At 43.0% G+C, this 25,774-nt stretch overlaps 1 protein-coding gene across 1 annotated transcript in view; it reads right to left on the bottom strand.

The window, feature by feature from the left end:
- Positions 1 to 21,837: 21,837 nt before the first annotated feature.
- Positions 21,838 to 25,774, bottom strand: part of LOC116354060 (IgGFc-binding protein) — a 118,883-nt gene continuing 114,946 nt past the window's right edge. The window contains exon 163 of the mRNA XM_031793078.1: positions 21,838 to 22,478. Coding sequence (XP_031648938.1) covers positions 22,381 to 22,478 — 98 coding nt within the window. The 3' untranslated portion in view covers positions 21,838 to 22,380. The remainder of the gene's footprint in view (positions 22,479 to 25,774) is intronic.

The raw sequence follows: 25,774 nt of genomic DNA, 5'->3' as shown, positions 1-25,774 counted from the left end.
TATACACACCATCATATACAGTATCAGTCAAAAGGACACACCTACTCATCCAGGGTTTTTCTTTATTTGTACTATTTTCTACATCGTAGAATAATAAAGAAGACATCAAAACTATGAAATAACACATATGGAATCATGTAGTAACCAAAAAAGTGTTAAACCTGTTACGGCTAGGGGTTCCGCTGGCAGAACGTTTCGACAACATCCGGTGAAATTGCAGAGTGCGAAATTCAAATTTAATTATAAAAAATATTTAGCTTTCATAAAATCACAAGTGCGATACATCAAATTAAAGATTAACTTCTTGTTAATCCAGCCACTGTGTCCGATTTTTAAAAGGCTTTACAGCGAAAGCAAACCATGCGATTATCTGAGGACAGCACCCCATCATACATCATACAAACACATGACAATCATATTTCAACCCCCCCAGGCACGACACAAAACTCAGAAATAACGATATAATTCATGCCTTACCTTTGAAGATCTTCTTCTGTTGGCACTCCAAAATGTCCCATAAACATCACAAAGGGTCCTTTTGTTCATAAGATTCCGTCGTTACATCCCCAAAATTTAAATTTATTTGGTGCGTTTGATTCAGAAAAACACCGGTTCCAACTCGGCCAACATGACTACAAATTATCTAAAAAAAGTTACCTGTAAACGTGGTCCAAACATTTCAAACAACTTTCAAATTCCAACTTTAGGTATTTTAAAACGTAAATATCGATCAAATTTAAGACGGAATATATTGTGTTCAATAGCGGATAAAATGAAAGTGGAGCGAGCTCCAGGGCGCAAACCCCAAACAAAACAGTACACTTGGCTCGACTCCCAGAAAGGAAAGGGCTACTTCTTCATTACTCAAAAGAAAAACATCAACCAATTTCTAAAGACTGTTGACATCTAGTGGAAGCCAGAGGAACTGCAACCAGATGCCTCAGAAATCTAGATTCCCATTGAAACCCAATTGAAAACAGTCACCTCAAAAACCTGGATGGTTTGTCCTCGGGGTTTCACCTTCCAAATAAGTTCTGTTATATTCACAGACATAATTGTAACAGTTTTAGAAACTTTAGAGTGTTTTCTATCCAAATCTATCAATTATATGCATATCCTAGTTTCTGGCCTAAGTAGCAGGCAGTTTACTTTGGGCATGCTTTTCATCCGGACATGAAAATACCACCCCCTATCCCAAACAGGTTTTAAACAAATCAAAATATATTTTATATTTCAGATTCTTCAACGTAGCTACCCTTTGCCTTGATGACAGCTTTGCACACCCTTGGCATTCTCTCATGAGGTAGTCACCTGGAATGCATTTCAATTAACAGGTGTGCCTTGTTAAAAGTTAATTTGTGGAATTTATTTCCTTCTTAATGCGATTGAGCCAATCAGTTGTGTTGTGACAATGTAGGGGGGTATGCAGAAGATTGCTCTTTTTGGTAAAAGACCATGTCCATATCATGGCAAGAACAGCTCAAATGAGCAAAGAGATACGACAGTCTATCATTACTTTAAGACATGAAGGTCAGTTAATTGGGACAATTTCAAGAACTTTGAAAGTTTCTTCAAGTGCAGTCGCAAAAACAATCAAGCGCTTTGATGAAACTGGCTCTCATGAGGACTGCCACAGGAAAGGAAGACCCAGAGTTACCTCTGATGCAGAGGATAAGTTCATTAGAGTTACGAGCCTCAGTAATTGCAGCCCAAATAAATGTTTCACAGAGTTCAAGTAACAGACACATCTCAACATTAACTTTTCAGAGGTGACTGTGTGAATCAGGCCTTCCTGGTCGAATTGCTGCAAAGAAATCACTACTAAAGGACACCAATAACAAGAAGAGGCTTGCTTGGGCCAAAAAAACACGAGTAATGGACATTAGACCATTGGAAATCTGTCCTTCGGTCTGATGAGTCCAAATTTGCGATTTTTGGTTCCAACCGCCATGTCTTTGTGAGACGCAGAGTAGGTGAACGGATGATCTCCGAATGTGTGGTTCCCACCATGAAGCATGGAAAAGGAGGTGTGATGGTGTGGGGGTGCTTTGCTTGGGACACTGTCTGTGATTTATTTAGAATTCAAGGCACACTTAACCAGCATGGCTACCACAGCATTCTGAGGAAATAAGCCATCCCATCTGGTTACTCTTAGTGGGACTATCATTTTTTCCCCAACAGGACAATGACCCAACACACTCCAGACTGTGTAAGGGCTATTTTCCCAGAAAGAGAGTGATGGAGGGGTGCATCAGATGACCTGGTCTCCATAATCACCTGACCTCAACCGGATTGAGATGGTTTGGGCTGAGTTGGACTGCAGAGTGAAGGAAAAGCAGCCAACTAGTGCTCAGCATATGTGGGAACTCCTTCAAAAGCATTGGTTGAGAGGATGCCAAGAGTGTGCAAAGATGTCATCAAGTGTGGCAACTTTGAAGAATCTCAAATATAAAATATACTGTATTTTGATTTGTTTAACCCTTTTTTGGTTACTACATTATTCCATATGTGTTCTTTCATAGTTTTGATGTCTTCACTATTATTCTACAATGTTCAAGGACTGGAGACATTACAAAAATACTGGTAGACTTTTTTCGCATTATTTTATTAACGAAAGCATAAAGATGTTGATGAAGAAACACTGTACTGCTGTTTTAGTTAGAAATGTAACATCAAATACATTGTAAATTGAGGGATTTTCATACCTACAGTAGCCAGGCTATAAAGAGTATGTTGTCCTGCTAATAGTTCTACACATGCTACTGTACTACAGTACACTTGTGAAAAACAAGTTTTTGAAAGCCCCATACACAATGTTTTTTAATGCTGATCAATTGCCTTGCACAAAGTATCAAAATACAGAGAGGTGTTGGCAAGAGTCTATTGCTACTTATTTATTTTGATTCAAAGCCATGAATGAGTGAGTCACTCAGCTTTATGGAGATGTCGAGGCTATATGACTGAGTCACTCAGCTTTATGGAGGTGTCGAGGCTATATGAGTGAGTCACTCAGCTTTATGGAGGTGTCGAGGCTATATGACTGAGTCATTCAGCTTTATGGAGGTGTCGAGGCTATATGACTGAGTCACTCAGCTTTATGGAGGTGTCGAGGCTATATGACTGAGTCACTCAGCTTTATGGAGGTGTCGAGGTTATATGACTGAGTCACTCAGCTTTATGGAGGTGTCGAGGCTATATGACTGAGTCACTCAGCTTTATGGAGATGTCGAGGCTATATGACTGAGTCACTCAGCTTTATGGAGGTGTCGAGGCTATATGACTGAGTCACTCAGCTTTATGGAGGTTTCGAGGCTATATGACTGAGTCACTCAGCTTTATGGAGGTGTCGAGGCTATATGACTGAGTCACTCAGCTTTATGGAGGCTATATGAGTGAGTCACTCAGCTTTATGGAGGTGTCGAGGCTATATGAGTAAGTCACTCAGCTTTATGGAGGTGTCGAAGCTATATGACTGAGTCACTCAGCTTTATGGAGGCTATATGACTGAGTCACTCAGCTTTATGGAGGTGTCGAGGCTATATGAGTGAGTCACTCAGCTTTATGGAGGTGTCGAGGCTATATGAGTGAGTCACTCAGCTTTATGGAGGTGTCGAGGCTATATGAGTGAGTCACTCAGCTTTATGGAGGTGTCGAGGCTATATGACTGAGTCATTCAGCTGTATGGAGGTGTCAAGGCTATATGACTGAGTCACTCAGCTTTATGGAGGTGTCGAGGCTATATGACTGAGTCACTCAGCTTTATGGAGGTGTCGAGACTATATGACTGAGTCACTCAGCTTTATGGAGGTGTCGAGGCTATATGACTGAGTCACTCAGCTTTACGGAGGTGTCGAGGCTATATGACTGAGTCACTCAGCTTTATGGAGGTGTCGAGGCTATATGACTGAGTCACTCAGCTTTATGGAGGTGTCGAGGCTATATGACTGAGTCACTCAGCTTTATGGAGGTGTCGAGACTATATGACTGAGTCACTCAGCTTTATGGAGGTGTCGAGGCTATATGACTGAGTCACTCAGCTTTATGGAGGTGTCGAGGCTATATGACTGAGTCACTCAGCTTTACGGAGGTGTCGAGGCTATATGACTGAGTCACTCAGCTTTATGGAGGTGTCGAGGCTATATGACTGAGTCACTCAGCTTTATGGAGGTGTCGAGGCTATATGACTGAGTCACTCAGCTTTATGAAGGTGTCGAGGCTATATGACTGAGTCACTCAGCTTTATGGAGGTGTCGAGGCTATATGAGTGAGTCACTCAGCTTTATGGAGGTGTCGAGGCTATATGACTGAGTCACTCAGCTTTATGGAGGCTATATGAGTGAGTCACTCAGCTTTATGGAGGTGTCGAGGCTATATGACTGAGTCACTCAGCTTTATGGAGGCTATATGACTGAGTCACTCAGCTTTATGGAGGCTATATGACTTAGTCACTCAGCTTTATGGAGGTGTCGAGGCTATATGACTGAGTCACTCAGCTTTATGGAGGTGTCGAGGCTATATGAGTGAGTCACTCAGCTTTATGGAGGTGTCGAGGCTATATGAGTGAGTCACTCAGCTTTATGGAGGTGTCGAGGCTATATGAGTGAGTCACTCAGCTTTATGGAGGTGTCGAGGCTATATGACTGAGTCATTCAGCTTTATGGAGGAGTCGAGGCTATATGACTGAGTCACTCAGCTTTATGGAGGTGTCGAGGCTATATGACTGAGTCACTCAGCTTTATGGAGGTGTCGAGGCTATATGACTGAGTCACTCAGCTTTATGGAGGTGTCGAGGCTATATGACTGAGTCACTCAGCTTTACGGAGGTGTCGAGGCTATATGACTGAGTCACTCAGCTTTACGGAGGTGTCGAGGCTATATGACTGAGTCACTCAGCTTTACGGAGGTGTCGAGGCTATATGACTGAGTCACTCAGCTTTATGGAGGCTATATGAGTGAGTCACTCAGCTTTATGGAGGTGTCGAGGCTATATGACTGAGTCACTCAGCTTTATGGAGGCTATATGACTGAGTCACACAGCTTTATGGAGGCTATATGACTTAGTCACTCAGCTTTATGGAGGTGTCGAGGCTATATGACTGAGTCACTCAGCTTTATGGAGGTGTCGAGGCTATATGAGTGAGTCACTCAGCTTTATGGAGGTGTCGAGGCTATATGAGTGAGTCACTCAGCTTTATGGAGGTGTCGAGGCTATATGAGTGAGTCACTCAGCTTTATGGAGGTGTCGAGGCTATATGACTGAGTCATTCAGCTTTATGGAGGAGTCGAGGCTATATGACTGAGTCACTCAGCTTTATGGAGGTGTCGAGGCTATATGACTGAGTCACTCAGCTTTATGGAGGTGTCGAGGCTATATGACTGAGTCACTCAGCTTTATGGAGGTGTCGAGGCTATATGACTGAGTCACTCAGCTTTACGGAGGTGTCGAGGCTATATGACTGAGTCACTCAGCTTTATGGAGGTGTCGAGGCTATATGACTGAGTCACTCAGCTTTATGGAGGTGTCGAGGCTATATGACTGAGTCACTCAGCTTTATGGAGGTGTCGAGACTATATGACTGAGTCACTCAGCTTTATGGAGGTGTCGAGGCTATATGACTGAGTCACTCAGCTTTATGGAGGTGTCGAGGCTATATGACTGAGTCACTCAGCTTTACGGAGGTGTCGAGGCTATATGACTGAGTCACTCAGCTTTATGGAGGTGTCGAGGCTATATGACTGAGTCACTCAGCTTTATGGAGGTGTCGAGGCTATATGACTGAGTCACTCAGCTTTATGAAGGTGTCGAGGCTATATGACTGAGTCACTCAGCTTTATGGAGGTGTCGAGGCTATATGAGTGAGTCACTCAGCTTTATGGAGGTGTCGAGGCTATATGACTGAGTCACTCAGCTTTATGGAGGCTATATGAGTGAGTCACTCAGCTTTATGGAGGTGTCGAGGCTATATGACTGAGTCACTCAGCTTTATGGAGGCTATATGACTGAGTCACTCAGCTTTATGGAGGCTATATGACTTAGTCACTCAGCTTTATGGAGGTGTCGAGGCTATATGACTGAGTCACTCAGCTTTATGGAGGTGTCGAGGCTATATGAGTGAGTCACTCAGCTTTATGGAGTTGTCGAGGCTATATGACTGAGTCACTCAGCTTTATGGAGGTGTCGAGGCTATATGAGTGAGTCACTCAGCTTTATGGAGGTGTCGAGGCTATATGACTGAGTCATTCAGCTTTATGGAGGAGTCGAGGCTATATGACTGAGTCACTCAGCTTTATGGAGGTGTCGAGGCTATATGACTGAGTCACTCAGCTTTATGGAGGTGTCGAGACTATATGACTGAGTCACTCAGCTTTATGGAGGTGTCGAGGCTATATGACTGAGTCACTCAGCTTTACGGAGGTGTCGAGGCTATATGACTGAGTCACTCAGCTTTACGGAGGTGTCGAGGCTATATGACTGAGTCACTCAGCTTTATGGAGGTGTCGAGGCTATATGACTGAGTCACTCAGCTTTATGGAGATTTCGAGGCTATATGACTGAGTCACTCAGCTTTATGGAGGTGTCGAGGCTATATGACTGAGTCACTCAGCTTTATGAAGGTGTCGAGGCTATATGACTGAGTCACTCAGCTTTATGGAGGTGTCGAGGTTATATGAGTGAGTCACTCAGCTTTATGGAGGTGTCGAGGCTATACGACTGAGTCACTCAGCTTTATGGAGGTGTCGAGGCTATATGAGTAAGTCACTCAGCTTTATGGAGGTGTCGAGGCTATATGACTGAGTCTCTCAGCTTTATGGAGGTGTCGAGGCTATATGACTGAGTCACTCAGCTTTATGGAGGTGTCGAGACTATATGACTGAGTCACTCAGCTTTATGGAGGTGTCGAGGCTATATGACTGAGTCACTCAGCTTTATGGAGGTGTCGAGGCTATATGACTGAGTCACTCAGCTTTATGGAGGTGTCGAGGCTATATGAGTGAGTCACTCAGCTTTATGGAGGTGTCGAGGCTATACGACTGAGTCACTCAGCTTTATGGAGGTGTCGAGGCTATATGAGTAAGTCACTCAGCTTTATGGAGGTGTCGAGGCTATATGACTGAGTCACTCAGCTTTATGGAGGTGTCGAGGCTATATGACTGAGTCACTCAGCTTTATGGAGGTGTCGAGGCTATATGACTGAGTCACTCAGCTTTATGGAGGTGTCGAGACTATATGACTGAGTCACTCAGCTTTACGGAGGTGTCGAGGCTATATGACTGAGTCACTCAGCTTTATGGAGGTGTCGAGGCTATATGACTGAGTCACTCAGCTTTACGGAGGTGTCGAGGCTATATGACTGAGTCACTCAGCTTTATGGAGGTGTCGAGGCTATATGACTGAGTCACTCAGCTTTATGGAGGTGTCGAGGCTATATGACTGAGTCACTCAGCTTTATGAAGGTGTCGAGGCTATATGACTGAGTCACTCAGCTTTATGGAGGTGTCGAGGCTATATGAGTGAGTCACTCAGCTTTATGGAGGTGTCGAGGCTATATGACTGAGTCACTCAGCTTTATGGAGGCTATGTGAGTGAGTCACTCAGCTTTATGGAGGTGTCGAGGCTATATGACTGAGTCACTCAGCTTTATGGAGGCTATATGACTGAGTCACTCAGCTTTATGGAGGCTATATGACTTAGTCACTCAGCTTTATGGAGGTGTCGAGGCTATATGACTGAGTCACTCAGCTTTATGGAGGTGTCGAGGCTATATGAGTGAGTCACTCAGCTTTATGGAGGTGTCGAGGCTATATGAGTGAGTCACTCAGCTTTATGGAGGTGTCGAGGCTATATGAGTGAGTCACTCAGCTTTATGGAGGTGTCGAGGCTATATGACTGAGTCATTCAGCTTTATGGAGGTGTTGAGGCTATATGACTGAGTCACTCAGCTTTATGGAGGTTTCGAGGCTATATGACTGAGTCACTCAGCTTTATGGAGGTGTCGAGGCTATATGACTGAGTCACTCAGCTTTATGAAGGTGTCGAGGCTATATGACTGAGTCACTCAGCTTTATGGAGGTGTCGAGGCTATATGAGTGAGTCACTCAGCTTTATGGAGGTGTCGAGGCTATACGACTGAGTCACTCAGCTTTATGGAGGTGTCGAGGCTATATGAGTAAGTCACTCAGCTTTATGGAGGTGTCGAGGCTATATGACTGAGTCACTCAGCTTTATGGAGGCTATATGACTTAGTCACTCAGCTTTATGGAGGTGTCGAGGCTATACGACTGAGTCACTCAGCTTTATGGAGGTGTCGAGGCTATATGACTGAGTCACTCAGCTTTATGGAGGTGTCGAGACTATATGACTGAGTCACTCAGCTTTATGGAGGTGTCGAGGCTATATGACTGAGTCACTCAGCTTTTTATAGGTGTTGAGGCTATATGACTGAGTCACTCAGCTTTTTATAGGTGTCGAGGCTATATGACTTAGTCACTCAACTTTATGGAGGTGTCGAGGCTATATGACTGAGTCACTCAGCTTTATGGAGGTGTCGAGGCTATATGACTGAGTCACTCAGCTTTATGGAGGTGTCGAGGCTATATGACTGAGTCACTCAGCTTTATGAAGGTGTCGAGGCTATATGACTGAGTCACTCAGCTTTATGGAGGTGTCGAGGCTATATGAGTGAGTCACTCAGCTTTATGGAGGTGTCGAGGCTATATGACTGAGTCACTCAGCTTTATGGAGGTGTCGAGGCTATATGAGTGAGTCACTCAGCTTTATGGAGGTGTCGAGGCTATATGACTGAGTCACTCAGCTTTATGGAGGCTATATGAGAGAGACACTCAGCTTTATGGAGGTGTCGAGGCTATATGACTGAGTCACTCAGCTTTATGGAGGCTATATGACTGAGTCACTCAGCTTTATGGAGGCTATATGACTTAGTCACTCAGCTTTATGGAGGTGTCGAGGCTATATGACTGAGTCACTCAGCTTTATGGAGGTGTCGAGGCTATATGAGTGAGTCACTCAGCTTTATGGAGTTGTCGAGGCTATATGACTGAGTCACTCAGCTTTATGGAGGTGTCGAGGCTATATGACTGAGTCACTCAGCTTTATGGAGGTGTCGAGACTATATGACTGAGTCACTCAGCTTTATGGAGGTGTCGAGCCTATATGACTGAGTCACTCAGCTTTATGGAGGTGTCGAGGCTATATGACTGAGTCACTCAGCTTTATGGAGGTTTCGAGGCTATATGACTGAGTCACTCAGCTTTATGGAGGTGTCGAGGCTATATGACTGAGTCACTCAGCTTTATGAAGGTGTCGAGGCTATATGACTGAGTCACTCAGCTTTATGGAGGTGTCGAGGCTATATGAGTGACTCACTCAGCTTTATGGAGGTGTCGAGGCTATACGACTGAGTCACTCAGCTTTATGGAGGTGTCGAGGCTATATGAGTAAGTCACTCAGCTTTATGGAGGTGTCGAGGCTATATGACTGAGTCACTCAGCTTTATGGAGGTGTCGAGGCTATATGACTGAGTCACTCAGCTTTATGGAGGTGTCGAGACTATATGACTGAGTCACTCAGCTTTATGGAGGTGTCGAGGCTATATGACTGAGTCACTCAGCTTTATGGAGGTGTCGAGGCTATATGACTGAGTCACTCAGCTTTACGGAGGTGTCGAGGCTATATGACTGAGTCACTCAGCTTTATGGAGGTGTCGAGGCTATATGACTGAGTCACTCAGCTTTATGGAGGTTTCGAGGCTATATGACTGAGTCACTCAGCTTTATGGAGGTGTCGAGGCTATATGACTGAGTCACTCAGCTTTATGAAGGTGTCGAGGCTATATGACTGAGTCACTCAGCTTTATGGAGGTGTCGAGGCTATACGAGTGAGTCACTCAGCTTTATGGAGGTGTCGAGGCTATACGACTGAGTCACTCAGCTTTATGGAGGTGTCGAGGCTATATGAGTAAGTCACTCAGCTTTATGGAGGTGTCGAGGCTATATGACTGAGTCACTCAGCTTTATGGAGGTGTCGAGGCTATATGACTGAGTCACTCAGCTTTATGGAGGTGTCGAGGCTATATGACTGAGTCACTCAGCTTTATGGAGGTGTCGAGACTATATGACTGAGTCACTCAGCTTTACGGAGGTGTCGAGGCTATATGACTGAGTCACTCAGCTTTATGGAGGTGTCGAGGCTATATGACTGAGTCACTCAGCTTTACGGAGGTGTCGAGGCTATATGACTGAGTCACTCAGCTTTATGGAGGTGTCGAGGCTATATGACTGAGTCACTCAGCTTTATGGAGGTGTCGAGGCTATATGACTGAGTCACTCAGCTTTATGAAGGTGTCGAGGCTATATGACTGAGTCACTCAGCTTTATGGAGGTGTCGAGGCTATATGAGTGAGTCACTCAGCTTTATGGAGGTGTCGAGGCTATATGACTGAGTCACTCAGCTTTATGGAGGCTATATGACTGAGTCACTCAGCTTTATGGAGGCTATATGACTTAGTCACTCAGCTTTATGGAGGTGTCGAGGCTATATGACTGAGTCACTCAGCTTTATGGAGGTGTCGAGGCTATATGAGTGAGTCACTCAGCTTTATGGAGGTGTCGAGGCTATATGAGTGAGTCACTCAGCTTTATGGAGGTGTCGAGGCTATATGAGTGAGTCACTCAGCTTTATGGAGGTGTCGAGGCTATATGACTGAGTCATTCAGCTTTATGGAGGTGTTGAGGCTATATGACTGAGTCACTCAGCTTTATGGAGGTTTCGAGGCTATATGACTGAGTCACTCAGCTTTATGGAGGTGTCGAGGCTATATGACTGAGTCACTCAGCTTTATGAAGGTGTCGAGGCTATATGACTGAGTCACTCAGCTTTATGGAGGTGTCGAGGCTATATGAGTGAGTCACTCAGCTTTATGGAGGTGTCGAGGCTATACGACTGAGTCACTCAGCTTTATGGAGGTGTCGAGGCTATATGAGTAAGTCACTCAGCTTTATGGAGGTGTCGAGGCTATATGACTGAGTCACTCAGCTTTATGGAGGCTATATGACTTAGTCACTCAGCTTTATGGAGGTGTCGAGGCTATACGACTGAGTCACTCAGCTTTATGGAGGTGTCGAGGCTATATGACTGAGTCACTCAGCTTTATGGAGGTGTCGAGACTATATGACTGAGTCACTCAGCTTTATGGAGGTGTCGAGGCTATATGACTGAGTCACTCAGCTTTTTATAGGTGTTGAGGCTATATGACTGAGTCACTCAGCTTTTTATAGGTGTCGAGGCTATATGACTGAGTCACTCAACTTTATGGAGGTGTCGAGGCTATATGACTGAGTCACTCAGCTTTATGGAGGTGTCGAGGCTATATGACTGAGTCACTCAGCTTTATGGAGGTGTCGAGACTATATGACTGAGTCACTCAGCTTTATGGAGGTGTCGAGGCTATATGACTGAGTCACTCAGCTTTATGGAGGTGTCGAGGCTATATGACTGAGTCACTCAGCTTTATGGAGGTGTCGAGGCTATATGACTGAGTCACTCAACTTTATGGAGGTGTCGAGGCTATATGACTGAGTCACTCAGATTTATGGAGGTGTCGAGGCTATATGACAGAGTCACTCAGCTTTATGGAGGTGTCGAGGCTATATGACTGAGTCACTCAGCTTTATGGAGGTTTCAAGGCTATACGACTGAGTCACTCAGCTTTATGGAGGTGTCGAGGCTATATGACTGAGTCTCTCAGCTTTATGGAGGCTATATGAGTGAGTCACTCAGCTTTATGGAGGTGTCGCGGCTATATGAGTAAGTCACTCAGCTTTATGGAGGTGTCGAGGCTATATGACTGAGTCACTCAGCTTTATGGAGGCTATATGACTTAGTCACTCAGCTTTATGGAGGTGTCGAGGCTATACGACTGAGTCACTCAGCTTTATGGAGGTGTCGAGGCTATATGACTGAGTCACTCAGCTTTATGGAGGTGTCGAGACTATATGACTGAGTCACTCAGCTTTATGGAGGTGTCGAGGCTATATGACTGAGTCACTCAGCTTTTTATAGGTGTTGAGGCTATATGACTGAGTCACTCAGCTTTTTATAGGTGTCGAGGCTATATGACAGAGTCACTCAGCTTTATGGAGGTGTCGAGGCTATATGACTGAGTCACTCAGCTTTTTATAGGTGTTGAGGCTATATGACTGAGTCACTCAGCTTTATGGAGGTGTCGAGGCTATATGACTGAGTCACTCAGCTTTATGGAGGTGTCGAGGCTATATGACTGAGTCACTCAGCTTTATGAAGGTGTCGAGGCTATATGACTGAGTCACTCAGCTTTATGGAGGTGTCGAGGCTATATGAGTGAGTCACTCAGCTTTATGGAGGTGTCGAGGCTATATGACTGAGTCACTCAGCTTTATGGAGGCTATGTGAGTGAGTCACTCAGCTTTATGGAGGTGTCGAGGCTATATGACTGAGTCACTCAGCTTTATGGAGGCTATATGACTGAGTCACTCAGCTTTATGGAGGCTATATGACTTAGTCACTCAGCTTTATGGAGGTGTCGAGGCTATATGACTGAGTCACTCAGCTTTATGGAGGTGTCGAGGCTATATGAGTGAGTCACTCAGCTTTATGGAGGTGTCGAGGCTATATGAGTGAGTCACTCAGCTTTATGGAGGTGTCGAGGCTATATGAGTGAGTCACTCAGCTTTATGGAGGTGTCGAGGCTATATGACTGAGTCATTCAGCTTTATGGAGGTGTTGAGGCTATATGACTGAGTCACTCAGCTTTATGGAGGTTTCGAGGCTATATGACTGAGTCACTCAGCTTTATGGAGGTGTCGAGGCTATATGACTGAGTCACTCAGCTTTATGAAGGTGTCGAGGCTATATGACTGAGTCACTCAGCTTTATGGAGGTGTCGAGGCTATATGAGTGAGTCACTCAGCTTTATGGAGGTGTCGAGGCTATACGACTGAGTCACTCAGCTTTATGGAGGTGTCGAGGCTATATGAGTAAGTCACTCAGCTTTATGGAGGTGTCGAGGCTATATGACTGAGTCACTCAGCTTTATGGAGGCTATATGACTTAGTCACTCAGCTTTATGGAGGTGTCGAGGCTATACGACTGAGTCACTCAGCTTTATGGAGGTGTCGAGGCTATATGACTGAGTCACTCAGCTTTATGGAGGTGTCGAGACTATATGACTGAGTCACTCAGCTTTATGGAGGTGTCGAGGCTATATGACTGAGTCACTCAGCTTTTTATAGGAGTTGAGGCTATATGACTGAGTCACTCAGCTTTTTATAGGTGTCGAGGCTATATGACTGAGTCACTCAACTTTATGGAGGTGTCGAGGCTATATGACTGAGTCACTCAGCTTTATGGAGGTGTCGAGGCTATATGACTGAGTCACTCAGCTTTATGGAGGTGTCGAGACTATATGACTGAGTCACTCAGCTTTATGGAGGTGTCGAGGCTATATGACTGAGTCACTCAGCTTTATGGAGGTGTCGAGGCTATATGACTGAGTCACTCAGCTTTATGGAGGTGTCGAGGCTATATGACTGAGTCACTCAACTTTATGGAGGTGTCGAGGCTATATGACTGAGTCACTCAGATTTATGGAGGTGTCGAGGCTATATGACAGAGTCACTCAGCTTTATGGAGGTGTCGAGGCTATATGACTGAGTCACTCAGCTTTATGGAGGTTTCAAGGCTATACGACTGAGTCACTCAGCTTTATGGAGGTGTCGAGGCTATATGACTGAGTCTCTCAGCTTTATGGAGGCTATATGAGTGAGTCACTCAGCTTTATGGAGGTGTCGCGGCTATATGAGTAAGTCACTCAGCTTTATGGAGGTGTCGAGGCTATATGACTGAGTCACTCAGCTTTATGGAGGCTATATGACTTAGTCACTCAGCTTTATGGAGGTGTCGAGGCTATACGACTGAGTCACTCAGCTTTATGGAGGTGTCGAGGCTATATGACTGAGTCACTCAGCTTTATGGAGGTGTCGAGACTATATGACTGAGTCACTCAGCTTTATGGAGGTGTCGAGGCTATATGACTGAGTCACTCAGCTTTTTATAGGTGTTGAGGCTATATGACTGAGTCACTCAGCTTTTTATAGGTGTCGAGGCTATATGACAGAGTCACTCAGCTTTATGGAGGTGTCGAGGCTATATGACTGAGTCACTCAGCTTTTTATAGGTGTTGAGGCTATATGACTGAGTCACTCAGCTTTTTATAGGTGTCGAGGCTATATGACTGAGTCACTCAACTTTATAGAGGTGTCGATGCTATATGACTAAGTCACTCAGCTTTATGGAGGTGTCGAGGCTATATGACTTAGTCACTCAGCTTTATGGAGGTGTTGAGACTATATGACTGAGTCACTCAACTTTATAGAGGTGTCGAGGCTATATGACTGAGTCACTCAGCTTTTTATAGGTGTCGAGGCTATATGACTGAGTCACTCAACTTTATAGAGGTGTCGAGGCTATATGACTAAGTCACTCAGCTTTATGGAGGTGTCGAGGCTATATGACTGAGTCACTCAGCTTTATGGAGGTGTCGGGACTATATGACTGAGTCACTCAGCTTTATGGAGGTGTCGAGGCTATATGACTGAGTCACTCAGCTTTATGGAGGTGTCGAGGCTATATGACTGAGTCACTCAGCTTTATGGAGGTGTCGAGACAAATGACTGAGTCACTCAGCTTTATGGAGGTGTCGAGGCTATATGACTGAGTCACTCAGCTTTTTATAGGTGTCGAGGCTATATGACTGAGTCACTCAGCTTATGGAGGTGTCGAGGCTATATGACTGAGTCACTCAGCTTTAATGAAGGTGTCGAGGCTATATGACTGAGTCACTCAGCTTTATGGAGGTGTCGAGCTATATGAGTGAGTCACTCAGCTTTATGGAGGTGTCGAGGCTATATGACTGAGTCACTCAGCTTTATGGAGGCTATATGAGTGAGTCACTCAGCTTTATGGAGGTGTCGAGGCTATATGACTGAGTCACTCAGCTTATGGAGGTGTCGAGGCTATATGGACTGAGTCACTCAGCTTTATGGAGGTGTCGAGCTATATGACTGAGTCACTCAGCTTTATGGAGGGTGTCGAGACTATATGACTGAGTCACTCAGCTTTATGAGGTGTCGAGGCTATATGACTGAGTCACTCAGCTTTTTATAGGTGTCGAGGCTATATGACTGAGTCACTCAGCTTTATGAGGTGTCGAGGCTATATGACTGAGTCACTCAGCTTTATGGAGGTGTCGAGGCTATATGACTGAGTCACTCAGCTTTATGGAGGTGTCGAGGCTATATGACTGAGTCACTCAGCTTTATGGAGGTTGTCGAGGCTATATGACTGAGTCACTCAGCTTTATGGAGGTGTCGAGGGCTATATGACTGAGTCACTCAGCTTTATGGAGGTGTCGAGGCTATATGACGTGAGTCACTCAGCTTTATGGAAGGTGTCGAGGCCTATATGACTGAGTCACTCAGCTTTATGGAGGGTCTATGTGAGATGAGTCACTCAGCTTTATGGAGGTGTCGAGGCTATATGACTGAGTCACTCAGCTTTATGGAGGCTATATGACTGAGTCACTCAGCTTTATGGAGGCTATATGACTTAGTCACTCAGCTTTATGGAGGGTGTCGAGGCTATATGACTGAGTCACTCAGCTTTATGGAGGTGTCGAGGCTATATGAGTGAGTCACTCAGCTTTATGGAGGTGTCGAGGCTATATGAGTGAGTCACTCAGCTTTATGGAGGTGTCGAGGCTATATGAGTGAGTCACTCAGCTTTATGGAGGTGTCGAGGCTATATGACTGAGTCATTCAGCTTTATGGAGGTGTTGAGGCTATATGACTGAGTCACTCAGCTTTATGGAGGTTTCGAGGCTATATGACTGAGTCACTCAGCTTTATGGAGGTGTCGAGGCTATATGACTGAGTCACTCAGCTTTATGAAGGTGTCGAGGCTATATGACTGAGTCACTCAGCTTTATGGAGGTGTCGAGGCTATATGAGTGAGTCACTCAGCTTTATGGAGGTGTCGAGGCTATACGACTGAGTCACTCAGCTTTATGGAGGTGTCGAGGCTATATGAGTAAGTCACTCAGCTTTATGGAGGTGTCGAGGCTATATGACTGAGTCACTCAGCTTTATGGAGGCTATATGACTTAGTCACTCAGCTTTATGGAGGTGTCGAGGCTATACGACTGAGTCACTCAGCTTTATGGAGGTGTCGAGGCTATATGACTGAGTCACTCAGCTTTATGGAGGTGTCGAGACTATATGACTGAGTCACTCAGCTTTATGGAGGTGTCGAGGCTATATGACTGAGTCACTCAGCTTTTTATAGGTGTTGAGGCTATATGACTGAGTCACTCAGCTTTTTATAGGTGTCGAGGCTATATGACTGAGTCACTCAACTTTATGGAGGTGTCGAGGCTATATGACTGAGTCACTCAGCTTTATGGAGGTGTCGAGGCTATATGACTGAGTCACTCAGCTTTATGGAGGTGTCGAGACTATATGACTGAGTCACTCAGCTTTATGGAGGTGTCGAGGCTATATGACTGAGTCACTCAGCTTTATGGAGGTGTCGAGGCTATATGACTGAGTCACTCAGCTTTATGGAGGTGTCGAGGCTATATGACTGAGTCACTCAACTTTATGGAGGTGTCGAGGCTATATGACTGAGTCACTCAGATTTATGGAGGTGTCGAGGCTATATGACAGAGTCACTCAGCTTTATGGAGGTGTCGAGGCTATATGACTGAGTCACTCAGCTTTATGGAGGTTTCAAGGCTATACGACTGAGTCACTCAGCTTTATGGAGGTGTCGAGGCTATATGACTGAGTCTCTCAGCTTTATGGAGGCTATATGAGTGAGTCACTCAGCTTTATGGAGGTGTCGCGGCTATATGAGTAAGTCACTCAGCTTTATGGAGGTGTCGAGGCTATATGACTGAGTCACTCAGCTTTATGGAGGCTATATGACTTAGTCACTCAGCTTTATGGAGGTGTCGAGGCTATACGACTGAGTCACTCAGCTTTATGGAGGTGTCGAGGCTATATGACTGAGTCACTCAGCTTTATGGAGGTGTCGAGACTATATGACTGAGTCACTCAGCTTTATGGAGGTGTCGAGGCTATATGACTGAGTCACTCAGCTTTTTATAGGTGTTGAGGCTATATGACTGAGTCACTCAGCTTTTTATAGGTGTCGAGGCTATATGACAGAGTCACTCAGCTTTATGGAGGTGTCGAGGCTATATGACTGAGTCACTCAGCTTTTTATAGGTGTTGAGGCTATATGACTGAGTCACTCAGCTTTTTATAGGTGTCGAGGCTATATGACTGAGTCACTCAACTTTATAGAGGTGTCGATGCTATATGACTAAGTCACTCAGCTTTATGGAGGTGTCGAGGCTATATGACTTAGTCACTCAGCTTTATGGAGGTGTTGAGACTATATGACTGAGTCACTCAACTTTATAGAGGTGTCGAGGCTATATGACTGAGTCACTCAGCTTTTTATAGGTGTCGAGGCTATATGACTGAGTCACTCAACTTTATAGAGGTGTCGAGGCTATATGACTAAGTCACTCAGCTTTATGGAGGTGTCGAGGCTATATGACTGAGTCACTCAGCTTTATGGAGGTGTCGGGACTATATGACTGAGTCACTCAGCTTTATGGAGGTGTCGAGGCTATATGACTGAGTCACTCAGCTTTATGGAGGTGTCGAGGCTATATGACTGAGTCACTCAGCTTTATGGAGGTGTCGAGACAAATGACTGAGTCACTCAGCTTTATGGAGGTGTCGAGGCTATATGACTGAGTCACTCAGCTTTTTATAGGTGTCGAGGCTATATGACTGAGTCACTCAGCTTTATGGAGGTGTCGAGGCTATATGACTGAGTCACTCAGCTTTATGAAGGTGTCGAGGCTATATGACTGAGTCACTCAGCTTTATGGAGGTGTCGAGGCTATATGAGTGAGTCACTCAGCTTTATGGAGGTGTCGAGGCTATATGACTGAGTCACTCAGCTTTATGGAGGCTATATGAGTGAGTCACTCAGCTTTATGGAGGTGTCGAGGCTATATGACTGAGTCACTCAGCTTTATGGAGGCTATATGACTTAGTCACTCAGCTTTATGGAGGTGTCGAGGCTATATGACTGAGTCACTCAGCTTTATGGAGGTGTCGAGGCTATATGAGTGAGTCACTCAGCTTTATGGAGGTGTCGAGGCTATATGAGTGAGTCACTCAGCTTTATGGAGGTGTCGAGGCTATATGAGTGAGTCACTCAGCTTTATGGAGGTGTCGAGGCTATATGACTGAGTCATTCAGCTTTATGGAGGTGTCGAGGCTATATGACTGAGTCACTCAGCTTTATGGAGGTGTCGAGACTATATGACTGAGTCACTCAGCTTTACGGAGGTGTCGAGGCTATATGACTGAGTCACTCAGCTTTATGGAGGTGTCGAGGCTATATGACTGAGTCACTCAGCTTTATGGAGGTGTCGAGACTATATGACTGAGTCACTCAGCTTTATGGAGGTGTCGAGGCTATATGACTGAGTCACTCAGCTTTTTATAGGTGTTGAGGCTATATGACTGAGTCACTCAGCTTTTTATAGGTGTCGAGGCTATATGACTGAGTCACTCAACTTTATGGAGGTGTCGAGGCTATATGACTGAGTCACTCAGCTTTATGGAGGTGTCGAGGCTATATGACTGAGTCACTCAGCTTTATGGAGGTGTCGAGACTATATGACTGAGTCACTCAGCTTTATGGAGGTGTCGAGGCTATATGACTGAGTCACTCAGCTTTATGGAGGTGTCGAGGCTATATGACTGAGTCACTCAGCTTTATGGAGGTGTCGAGGCTATATGACTGAGTCACTCAACTTTATGGAGGTGTCGAGGCTATATGACTGAGTCACTCAGATTTATGGAGGTGTCGAGGCTATATGACAGAGTCACTCAGCTTTATGGAGGTGTCGAGGCTATATGACTGAGTCACTCAGCTTTATGGAGGTTTCAAGGCTATACGACTGAGTCACTCAGCTTTATGGAGGTGTCGAGGCTATATGACTGAGTCACTCAGCTTTATGGAGGCTATATGAGTGAGTCACTCAGCTTTATGGAGGTGTCGCGGCTATATGAGTAAGTCACTCAGCTTTATGGAGGTGTCGAGGCTATATGACTGAGTCACTCAGCTTTATGGAGGCTATATGACTTAGTCACTCAGCTTTATGGAGGTGTCGAGGCTATACGACTGAGTCACTCAGCTTTATGGAGGTGTCGAGGCTATATGACTGAGTCACTCAGCTTTATGAAGGTGTCGAGACTATATGACTGAGTCACTCAGCTTTATGGAGGTGTCGAGGCTATATGACTGAGTCACTCAGCTTTTTATAGGTGTTGAGGCTATATGACTGAGTCACTCAGCTTTTTATAGGTGTCGAGGCTATATGACAGAGTCACTCAGCTTTATGGAGGTGTCGAGGCTATATGACTGAGTCACTCAGCTTTTTATAGGTGTTGAGGCTATATGACTGAGTCACTCAGCTTTTTATAGGTGTCGAGGCTATATGACTGAGTCACTCAACTTTATAGAGGTGTCGATGCTATATGACTAAGTCACTCAGCTTTATGGAGGTGTCGAGGCTATATGACTTAGTCACTCAGCTTTATGGAGGTGTTGAGACTATATGACTGAGTCACTCAACTTTATAGAGGTGTCGAGGCTATATGACTGAGTCACTCAGCTTTTTATAGGTGTCGAGGCTATATGACTGAGTCACTCAACTTTATAGAGGTGTCGAGGCTATATGACTAAGTCACTCAGCTTTATGGAGGTGTCGAGGCTATATGACTGAGTCACTCAGCTTTATGGAGGTGTCGGGACTATATGACTGAGTCACTCAGCTTTATGGAGGTGTCGAGGCTATATGACTGAGTCACTCAGCTTTATGGAGGTGTCGAGGCTATATGACTGAGTCACTCAGCTTTATGGAGGTGTCGAGGCTATATGACTGAGTCACTCAACTTTATGGAGGTGTCGAGGCTATATGACTGAGTCACTCAGCTTTATGGAGGTGTCGAGGCTATATGACAGAGTCACTCAGCTTTATGGAGGTGTCGAGGCTATATGACTGAGTCACTCAGCTTTATGGAGGTTTCAAGGCTATATGACTGAGTCACTCAGCTTTATGGAGGTGTCGAGGCTATATGAATGCACCATCAACTTGATTATTTAGCAGACACCACTTGCTTATATTCAGTAAACACATATATATTAAGAATATCATGGACTATAATTGAACATTTTCGTTTCTCTTAGAATAAAAACCTTAGTGTAACAACAGTTTTAGTAAGTAATACTGATGAGTAGAAATAAAAAAATACGTGTATTTTTCAGGGTGTGCACGAGCAGGACAGATGAATAGCAATTCTTATACTATTGTTCTAAATTCAATCACCTTCTCCATCCCCATCATTCAGTTAATTGAAATTCAATTTTGAAGTCTTGCACAATTATCAGTTTCTATTTAGGTTTATGTCGCCCATTGACTGTCAGTTAGACACATTAGCAGCTTAGGCGTAATCAGTGATCTAACTCCCCCTTGTGGTGGTCTGGAGCAATGAAGCAGTGACGCAGGGTACCGTACTAAACCACAAATGACCTCTAAGTCCCGCAGCATAATTGAGCAACCACTGTAGTCAACTGGGTGGGACTTCCGACTTAATTGGCGATACCTTCTCGTGACCCTGTTGGAGTCATGATCAAACGTGTAGAAGAAACCTGACTACTTCAAAAGGGAATGAATAAAATATCTGAGGGAATGGGTAAAAAAACTGAGGGAATGAATAAAATATCTGAGGGAATGGGTAAAAAAACTGAGGGAATGAATAAAATATCTGAGGGAATGGGTAAAAAAACTGAGGGAATGAATAAAATATCTGAGGGAATGGGTAAAAAAACTGAGGGAATGAATAAAATATCTGAGGGAATGGGTAAAAAAACTGAGGGAATGAATAAAATATCTGAGGGAATGGGTAAAAAAACTGAGGGAATGAATAAAATATCTGAAGGAATGGGTAAAAAAAACTGAGGGAATGAATAAAATATCTGAGGGAATGGGTAAAAAAACTGAGGGAATGAATAAAATATCTGAGGGAATGGGTAAAAAAACTGAGGGAATGAATAAAATATCTGAGGGAATGGGTAAAAAAACTGAGGGAATGAATAAAATATCTGAGGGAATGGGTAAAAAAACTGAGGGAATGAATAAAATATCTGAAGGAATGGGTAAAAAAACTGAGGGAATGAATAAAATATCTGAGGGAATGGGTAAAAAAACTGAGGGAATGAATAAAATATCTGAGGGAATGGGTAAAAAAACTGAGGGAATGAATAAAATATCTGAGGGAATGGGTAAAAAAACTGAGGAAGAAAGGATAAAAACAGAGGGAACTAATACATTTTTGGGGGGGAATTAATACAAAAACAAAAGGAACGGATTAGCCTGGCTGTTTTTTTCCTTCCACCATGACCCCAAAGGGGCTCTGTAATTTGTTTTGTTTTTGGTCACTCCTAGTATGCACTTGCTGAATGAAGAAAGGCAATTGGAGGGATTGCTATTTTATACATGCCGTTCGTGTGTGTGTGTGTGTGTGTGTGTGTGTGTGTGTGTGTGTGTGTGTGTGTGTGTGTGTGTGTGTGTGTGTGTGTGTGTGTGTGTGTGTGTGTGTGTGTTTGTGTGTGTGTGTAAAAAAAAAAGATTATTTTATGCTTGCAGCAAAATAATTTAATTCAATCAATATCATCTTAGGCACTTTAGGCATTTAATAATTTCACTTTTCCTTGGATCTTTTCTGACATCTCATATTTCACACATGATCAAATTACAACAACAAAATCATGAATACATTAATAAAAGCAGGTAATATAATGACAATATTCACAAATTCTACAAATAATATCGGGACAAATATTTAACATTGACGTTACGGACTGTCATGAATTTGTGTGCATTTTAAAATGCATTTTAAAGTAAACTTGTCAGCATTTTACTGGATTTACAGAGTGGTCCTCTGTAGATCAGTTGGTAGAGCATGGCTCTTACAATGCCAGGATAGTGGGTTTGATTCCTGGGGCCACCCATTTGCACAAAAAAAATAGTTGTATAATTGTATGCACGCATCTACTAAATGACATGTATTATTATTGAGTATCATGCCACTGTTAGGGTCTAGCTTGTGTTTGTGTGTGACCTCTGTACATTCATCTGCCAGTAAACATGGAACTCTTGAGTTCTCTCTCTCCAGCTACATGGGAGTCACATTGTTGCTTGCATTCTTCTCATTGTTGCCGAAGTTGTCGTATTTGATGTTGCTGTCCTTAAGATGCATGTTGTACTGGGTGCCTAGTAGAAATTCAATTGATAGAATTATGAGCGAGGTAGAAGGAAAAGGAGAGATGAGAGAGAGAGGGGAAGAAGAGGTGCAACGTTTATTCATTTGTTGTTTTTATGACATTAGTTCGGTCCAGGTGTTTCTCCTAGTCAGGTCACTAAGGTGATCAAGGGATTAGTTTGGAAAGCTAGAGGGCGACCTAATTGTCATGCAATCTAGTGAAAGAATACCTTTTCAAGAGTGTAAACTGAAGCACGTCTTTTTAAAAGTAGCATTGATTTCACAATTTCCCTCCTGATCATTGATTCATTGAATTAAGAAAGTGTATATTTGACCCACAAAACAAATCTTAAAGAGGCTCTCCATAAATGTTGTATATTTGACCCACAGAACAAAACTTAAAGAGGCTCTCCATAAATGTTGTATATTTGACCCACAGAACAAACCTTAAAGAGGCTCTCCATAAATGTTGTATATTTGACCCACAGAACAACACTTAAAGAGGCTCTCCATAAATGTTGTATATTTGACCCACAGAACAACACTTAAAGAGGCTCTCCATAAATGTTGTATATTTGACCCACAGAACAACACTTAAAGAGGCTCTCCATAAATGTTGTATATTTTTTAGCCAGTAGTTCTGAAAGCACAAAGCGTTATCATGTAATTGCTCTCGAACCCCTGCAGCTGTTCAAAAACATGCACATGCTTGGGCTCACCCCACAACCTCATTGGACAATGCTGTGCCGATCAGCTTTAATATTGCAGATAGATTGTGGCTTCCATCAATGTATATGTCTGTTAGCTGCCTGTGTGACGTAACTCCACCAGTCCTATTTATGATATCATTTACAAAGATTATACAATTTCTTAATTTTTTATTCCAAAAATATAGTTTTTACATTTTTTAAAAATCAATTAGTATATTTGAGTTTAAGCATAATATTTGTTGTAATATTTGTTCTGTCATTTCTGGTGGATTAAAGTGAAATTGCAACCAATTTTCTATGTCTTGTTTTAAAAACAGTGATATTTTGGGGATTATTTCATTTTCAAATAACCGAAAGCAAAAGGTTGTCTGAATAAATAAAGGGAAAAAGGCCATTCTTGAACATCGGGTGATAACTTTCTTACTAATCTGCTAGAGAACCAGTTCAGATTTAAGTATAACCTTTGTATCAATGCACCTGTACACAGCCCATCTGTAAATATCTATCTATCTATCTATCTATCTATCTATCTATCTATCTATCTATCTATCTATCTATCTATCTATCTATCTATCTATCTATCTATCTATCTATCTATCTATCTATCTATCTATCTATCTATCTATCTATCTATCTATCTATCTATCTATCTATCTATCTATCTATCTATCTATCTATCTATCTATCTATCTATCTATCTATCTATCTATCTATCTATCTATCTATCTATCTATCTATCTATCTATCTATCTATCTATCTATCTATCTATCTATCTATCTATCTATCTATCTATCTATCTATCTATCTATCTATCTATCTATTTATCTATCTATCTATCTAGTGTTAATGCTAAATTGTAATTATTTCACCACTATGGCCTATTTATTGCCTTACCTCCCTAATCTTACTACATTTACACACACTGTATATAGATTTTCCTATTGTGTTATTGACTGTATGTTTGTTTATCCCATGTGTAACTCTGTGTTGTTTGTGTCACACTGCTTTGCTTTATCTTGGCCAGGTCGCAGTTGCAAATGAGAGCTTGTTCTCAACTGGCCTACCTGGTTAAATAAAGGTGAAAATAAATAAATAATAAATAAATAAATGACTGAAGCCTTTAGTGAGACGTCTAATGGTTTAATATTTAATCATTTCTGCCCTCTGAATTCATGTTCATTATCTAAATAGGCCAGTTTAATTTCGTCTGTCTTGCCGTTCCAAATAAAATACAATATTTTATTGCTGATATCATTTTGTTTTCAAACAAGACGCTAGGTGTAGGCAAGACCAGAATAAAAAAGGTAATCTGGGATGTAACTAAGGAGTTAGTCAGGGTAAACTGGGATATGACTAAAGAGTTCATCAGGGTGATTTTTCCACAAATAGGGGGTATTTACCTTTCCATGGTAGCAAGATTTTATCTATTTTTGGTAACTTTCTATAAAAATGTATTGTAGCGATATCCTTTATTTCTTTAGGGATATGAATACCGAGTACGTCCACTTTACCATCAGACCATTTTGTTGGTAAAGTACACGGTAATGTAAAAGTTGTATTTTTTGTGTGATCCAATACGCATTATAAACTGGGATGGTTCGAGCCCCTGAATGCTGATTGGCTGACAGCTGGGGTATATCAGACCGTATACCATTGGTATGACATAACATTTATTTTTACTGCTCGAATTACTTTGGTAACCAGTTTATAATAGCAATAAGGCACCTTGGGGGTTTGTGGTATATGGCCAACAAACTACGGCTAAGGGCTCTGCCCAGGCACTCGTGCCGAAGAACAGCCCTTTGCTATGGTATATTGGCCATATACCACACCTTCTCTGGCCTTATTGCTTAAATATAGTTATCATCATTTGGTTGTAGTTTATTATTTTGGTTGTTATTTACTATTTTACATCCAGGGTTACTAGACATAACTTTAATCAATTGTATTAAAGAATCTCCAAAATTGAAATATTCCAGGCATTTATATATAAATTCCAGTCGTACTTTATCAAAAGCCTTTTCAAAGTCAGCTATGAATACAATGCCTGGTTTCCCAGATGTTTCATAGTGTTTGTTTCCAGTGTCTTATATTATCTCCAATGTATCGTCCATGTAAAAAAAAAACTGTCTGATTAGGCTGAATAATATCCAACAATAGCTTTTTCATTCTATTCCAGCTATGCATTTTGCTAGATTTTTTAAAATGGACTAAGTCTTTATTTACCACTTGGGTCCTGTTTCAGTAATGATGAAATCAGACCTCGTTGAGTATCTGAGTAAGTTCCTTCTCTGTAATTTGTAACTTTCACATGAGTCTTTCTGTACAGCTGTTCATTTCACATTATTATTAGGGGGAAAAATCCTTACAATTAGCTTTGGTTGTTGGAGGTGGAGGAGACTGATGCTGATGCTTGCTTCCTCTTTCAAAATATTGCCTAGTGAATCAAACCCTCCCCTAACACAGACGACGTTGGGCCAATTGTGCGCCGCCTCATGGGTGTCCCGGTCACACTGTGACACAGCCTGGGCTCGAACCCGGGTCTGTAATGACGCCTCAAGCGTGCCAGTTCGGAGTTTGCAGTAAATTATTTTCG

The sequence above is a fragment of the Oncorhynchus kisutch genome, linkage group LG16 (genome assembly GCF_002021735.2).
Source record: "Oncorhynchus kisutch isolate 150728-3 linkage group LG16, Okis_V2, whole genome shotgun sequence".
Classification (NCBI taxonomy): Eukaryota; Metazoa; Chordata; class Actinopteri; order Salmoniformes; family Salmonidae; genus Oncorhynchus; species Oncorhynchus kisutch.
The sequence above is the reverse complement of the archived record's forward strand: the minus strand, read 5'-3'. Positions and strand labels throughout refer to the sequence as shown.